Genomic DNA, 5,833 nt, shown 5'->3' with positions numbered 1-5,833 from the left:
CAGGTGGGCCTGGCAAGGCGGCAGAATAATGATGCAGAACGGGCACCTGAGTAACCCTCTCCTCTGCAAACCGAACCTGCTCGCCGTGCTCTTCGGGGACAGCCCGTGAAGCAGCCAGACCTCCAGACCCTTCCTCTCCAGGGCGGATCGCTAGCCGGACAATCCCGCAAGGAGACGGCTGGCTGGCCGGCGCTGGGGCAGGCGCTGCTGGAGCAGAGCCCACCACAAAGGCACCTCGCTGTTTATCAGCCAGGCTCGCGGGGCCAACTCTCCTCGTGCTGCCAGTGCAAGCCAGGAAGGAGGCGGCAGTGAAATCCGCAGTCAGGGGCCAACGTCAGATCAGCCAGAGTCCTCTCTCCTGAAGGCAGCAACACAAACGGCGTTTTTATTTCTTCAGTCGTGGCGGCCCCACCGAGGTCTGGTGGCACGGGGGAGAGGCCTGGATTCTGGTCCGGCAGGTGTATCCGCCGCGCAGGCTCACCCCTGCCGTGCTCACACAGGGGGACCGGGCTGCTGCCAGCCACCACCTACAGAGCTTGGGCCTGGGGCTCAGGCTATAGCGGCTTATGCTTTTAGTGCCGGAGGTCCCCGGTTCAGCACCGCAGGCCTCTCGCATACCCCCAGGGAACCACCTGATCGGATGGGCCCCGCACGCCAATACACGTGCACGTTACACCCGAGGGCTGTAGACGTTTCCTCAAAGAGTCCCACCAGCCTGCAGACCTGGTGGCCTCCTTTTCCAAAGCCACCTTTCCCCGGAGCAGATCTGCCGGGCCGGCCGGGGGAGGCAGACCCCACCACGTGCCAGAATCCCGCCAGTCACCTTCCACCGCCCTCCAGCGCTATCACGTTCCTGCAGAGAGCTGCAGGTGCGCGACAGCCTGGAGACCCAGCGCCCCGGCTCGCTGTCCTGGGCACGGACTGATCCCGCGCGGGTCAGCCCAAGCCACCTGCGTTAGATCTGCGATCTCCCACTCGCCCCTCTGCCGCGGCAGGCTGGGCCGAGCTGGAGGACCACTGTACCTTTTGTCTGCACGGAGCATTTATCGGAGCCAGCATGCTGTACGAACAGGAAACACCCTCCTCTCGCATCAAGCTACGTATCCTGCCATTCCCAGGCTGCGCCTGGCCAGACCCCGGACCGAAGGCAGGCGGGCAGCGGCTGGCTTCTACTTCTTTGGAGGCATCCAGGAGGGTCCCTGGCTTGCCCAGAACAAGCCAGGAGATCGGGTGCTCAACGCAGCCGCGGATGCGTTCCCTCCTCGCCTGTAAGCGGGGGCGTGACGGAGCTGCGACCCATCGGGAAGTTGGACCACGATCTACGCGGGCCTACGGGACTCCCTCTGCGGCGGCGGGGAGACCGTATCAGCGCCACGCCAGCCTGGCATTGCCCAACGTGCTCCGAATCGCCGCAGGCACTCAGGATGTCGCTTGACCTGATGGGACACGAGGCGACACAGGAAGACGGCAGCCCCGGAGCGAGAGCTGGGCGCACCGTGGATGTGCGTCAGTGTGACCGTCCGAGCCATTCACCCCCGCTCGGGCCCCCTTCTATCAGCGCTGCCAGCCTGCAAGTGACTCAGCATCCTCCGGCACGGCGCTCGCTTCCTCCCGCAGACAGCACGCGTGCTCGGCCTGTGCGATGGCAGCCGGCCGCTCCGGCGCGGAGACTCCGGATGGGCCGCCTTCCCCAACTGTCCCAGATCCGGAAAGGCCGCGCAGGATCCCAAGCCCCACGTTCACAGCTGCACTGGAGCCGCAGGGACCCCGATTCCTCGGCGGGCTACGCGGCAGGGGCGCCCAGGGTGGGGGAGCTGAGCCCCGCGGCAGAATGCGACCCGTTCTGATGTAACAGACACACGTCCCCGTCACGTGGCCTCCTGTTCCCAGACGGCCCCGGGTCCCGGAGGCAGCAGAGAGCACACCCATTTCAGAAGAGCAGGGAAAAGCCATTAGAAAAAGCTTGGTAGAGGCATCTTCCGTGCTAGAGGAAGGCATCTGGTTACAGATGATTCGCTCACAATCTGGGACAGATCTTCCACCCACCTCCATTAAGGAGCCAGCTGCATTTGCACGTGAATTGGGTGAAGGTGGTTTGCACGCCTAGGTTTCCTGCGACATGCACAAATGCAGGGCCCAGGCACACTGCTGGGTTGCTGGAAGCAGGAGGGGGAAGCCGGTGGAAATGTGTTTCAGAGTACAACGTACCTTTTTAGCCACTAGTACAGTAGGAAACACACTCCCAGCGCTTCCTCTGTTTTAAAGGTTAGCTCAGGATGTCGAGCTAGGACTTCTCATGCGAAGGCTCAGATACCAATAGCTTGGGATATGAAGGATACACGGTATCTCGCCTCTGGTGAGAACAGCACCTCGGATATCACCTGGCAGCGAGACCTCAGCGTCCTGAGAGTTGTATGCATTGAGTTCAATGGGGGGAAGGGCCACAGTCCCACTAAACTGCTGCCCTGTCTCCAAGATTAGCTTCCCAGAAACGTCCACAAACCCCGCCACGGTCAGAGGACCTGCCTGTCACGATGATCTGATCCTAAACCCTAACACCAAGAGCACAGCTTCACCAGGACATTCCCACGTCCACAGACCTGACCTCCTCCTCCTGCAGACCCCATGATTTCTCCACATCTCACGGAAATAAGCTCCACTCTCCAATTACGTGCTGGAGGGAAAAGGACTTCCTGATGTCGGATGGGCTTGATTTTCCCCTCTGTTGCTTTGTTGCAGTCCAGGAAGCCGGGAGATGGCAGGCAGCTGTGGCCTGGGGCAGGACAGTCCCCCAAGAAACACAAACACATGGGTCCCAAGGCACTGAGGAAACTCTCAGGACCAGGCAGCGAGGGATGGAAACCCTGACCTAGCGTGCAGCCGGCTGTTTGAAGCACAGCACGTAAAACCCTCCTGTGCACATGCCCGAGAACAAGCTGGATGTATCATTGCTATTAATTCTCCACAGGGGAGTAAAAAACGTACGCTGTAAAATACAGCATGCCCCAAAACATGCACCGGGGGTGCTTGCCCTGTTACAGGATGAACCTGACTTCCAGCAAGCACAGCTCCAGGTCACGGTGACATTTGGAGCCGCTTCCCCGGCCTCGAGGGGGGCCTGGGAGCAGAGCGCAGAGGCCTCCACCTGCCGGACAAGGGTCAAATCTGGCTGCAGACAGGGAGCCCCAAAGCCGTGAGGATCTGCCCCGGATTAGCACTGCACCGACATGCCCAGGCAACGCAGGGCTGCTCCAGGCCTGTGACCATCTCTCTCCGACTCCGCAGGCTGCTAATCATCCAAGGGGCATTCATTCGATGCTTCGACAAGGGACGTGACAACCTCTGTGAGGGAGCCAGGCCCAGAAACATGCCTCGAGAGAAAGGGGAAGTGAAGCTGTGCACTTTTTTTTTCTTCTCGACGATAGCTCAAGTTCTAGATATGAAAAAAAAAAACCCCAGCCCTGCTCTCTGTTTGTTTTGTTTCCTGAGAGATTCAGGTCTCCTCTACCACGGAAATCTGCACTGAGAGCCCAGGCGGTGGGCTTCACGTCCGCGCGAGCGGCGGGAGAATGAAAGCCGGCCTGCTCCGGCGGGGAGGGGGATTTATCCAGGGTTTACTACCACCTGGGAGAAAGCCTCTTTGGGGAGCCTTGTGCAATGCTGCCCTTTCCTCTCCCGGCTGAGAAAGCTGCTGATAAACCTTTCTGTGACATCCAAATGAGCTGACGACAAAAGGAAGATTTCACATTCCCCACGTTTCTCAAGACGCACCAAGGTGGGGGGCGGGGGGGAAGAGATTTGAGCCCACTGTTCATACTATACAAAAGCAAAGCCACCCCTCTCCCTAGGCAGGTCACGAAGCAAGGGGAGGATGCCCAGCACCACTTCCACGTTTCCCCGTGCTCACAAGGGTGTTTTTTGGGTGACTGCAGCTTCTCGCCCGGACTGCAAGCAAACCTGTTACAGGAGACTAGCAAATCTCACTCTGCCCAAATTAAAAAGACTCTACATGACTGCTGCCAGAAGTATTGATAGTATCAACATGACCACATGATCTGCTGGGCTCAAGTTCCCGCGACTGGCACCGATTCCCAGGGAAATCAATGGAGCTTTCTCCGCTCAGACGAAAGAGGCAGGAGCTCCATTATTACCCCTCTGGCCCCTTACCCCTCTTACCCCTTGCCGCGGGGCCAGCAAACAGGGCTGTCTTCGGCACCGACCCCAGGACCCGACCCGCAGACCTGGCTCAGGGCAAGCTGTCAAGGAGAGGCACGAGGGCGGTGGGATGGGACTTCCCATCCAGTGCACATCCAAAGGCGACCCACCGACTTTCAAAGCACGCCATCAAAGAAAACGTGGCGCAAACGCAGCGCCTGTCAAACAGGATCATCAAAGTTTCTGGACCTAAAGAACCAATAAGGCGTCCCTTTTTTTTCTGGCTGTCCTGCCAGGATAAACTGCTTTACCGCCGCATGCAGATCCAGCAGCCCCGAACACTGCAACCCTGAGCTAGGGCTTCTCAACTCGAAAATGAAACCAAGTCTCCTGCTTCCATCCCCGGGGCCAAAAACACAGAAAAAGAAAACGCTCCCTGTAAACAGCAAGGGCAGACCAGGTTTTCTCGTAATTCCCTTGCTTTCCGCAGAACGAAGGGCTCTTTGCAAGGCAGAGGAGGAAGCGAGGGCTTTCCGGCTGCACAGTTTCTCACTCAATGGGCTCTGTTTAAATGCTAGGACTATTTAATCCCCAGGCTAAGTCTGACTTACCTCTTGCCACGCTGGTGCGCTCGGTACCCTTGGAGTAAAGCCATCGATCCCCGGTGGGTTAACACGCGTGAAGGGGAATATTCTGAGCCCCTTGGAGGGATGGGCGGGCTGGCAGCGCACTGGGCACAGAGGCCGGCTCACAACAACGGGGCTTTAGAGTCAGATGGAAACTGAGCCTCTTGGAGAGAATCTAATCACAAAGAGGGAGCAGCCAGGGAGGAGTCTACGCCTTCCTCAGGCAGGTCTGCAAGCTTAAAGGGAGCACCCGGCAGCAAGGACGTGCTGCTGTCCCCATGCCCCCCACCTCTGTCTGGATGCTGGCAGGTGGATGCTGGCCCTCCAGCAGTTGCAAGGTGTCCCCTGCCTCCTCCTTCCCTGCCCCTGAAAGGTGCATGTCACCTGGCTCCACGGGTCCTCACGCTTCCCAGGCCGCCCCGTCAGCCAGATTCAAACCCCCTCACCGGGTCCTGCATTGCTGCAGCCTCATGCCAGGCACTCTCCATTTCCTAGAAGGCAGGGTAGATTTGCACCTTCTAGATACACACACACACGCACATATATTTATAGCACAAGCCTTTGCGTGCTGAAGCTCACTTTGTCAGATGCTGCAACTCTGTTTCCTGTCCAGGCTTCCAACTTAGGTTCCCCTGCCACAATGAACCGGCTCTTTCAAGCAGGGGAAAAAACAAACAAACAAACCGAAAAAACATACGCCAAATAGTTTGAAGACGGTCATGGCTTCGGAGCCTAGCTGAAGCTGGCTGGATGTGGCGCAGCGACCCCCACGAGGCAGCGCCGGAGCTCTGCAGGCTCCCAGCAGCAGCCCGCATCAAAACCCCCTTCGCCGCTCCAGGGTTACAAGCAGCCAGATCCAGGGAGGAGAGGGGATGGGGTTACCCATGTTGCCTTCGCAGCCAAGTGTCCGGTGTCAGGTTGGATGCTCTGCGCACGCTCCTCGGAGCCGGCCCTGCAGATCCAGGCACACATCCCCCCCGACACGCACCTGTCTTGCAATCCATTATGAAAAGAGCAGCTCTGACCCAAAAAGGAGGACGGCCTGGCCTGAA

The 5,833-nt window shown here is 58.8% G+C and overlaps 1 protein-coding gene across 2 annotated transcripts in view; it reads right to left on the bottom strand.

Annotated features, from left to right (window-relative positions):
* SH2B3 (SH2B adaptor protein 3) overlaps positions 1 to 5,574 on the bottom strand; it is a 48,000-nt gene extending 42,426 nt beyond the window's left edge. The window contains exon 1 of one of the 2 annotated variants that reach the window (XM_019538791.1): positions 5,166 to 5,574. Coding sequence is in view for 1 of the 2 variants with exons in the window: in XM_019538790.1 (XP_019394335.1) it covers positions 1,024 to 1,092 (69 nt within the window). In the remaining variant the exon portion in view is untranslated. Of the gene's footprint in view, positions 1 to 1,023; positions 1,678 to 5,165 lie in introns of those variants that run through there. The other variant, XM_019538790.1, reaches the window with a different exon arrangement.
* Positions 5,575 to 5,833: the final 259 nt, after the last annotated feature.

This window comes from Crocodylus porosus, unplaced genomic scaffold (genome assembly GCF_001723895.1).
Source record: "Crocodylus porosus isolate Cpor-Errol unplaced genomic scaffold, CroPor_comp1, whole genome shotgun sequence".
Taxonomy (NCBI): Eukaryota; Metazoa; Chordata; order Crocodylia; family Crocodylidae; genus Crocodylus; species Crocodylus porosus.
The sequence above is the reverse complement of the archived record's forward strand: the minus strand, read 5'-3'. Positions and strand labels throughout refer to the sequence as shown.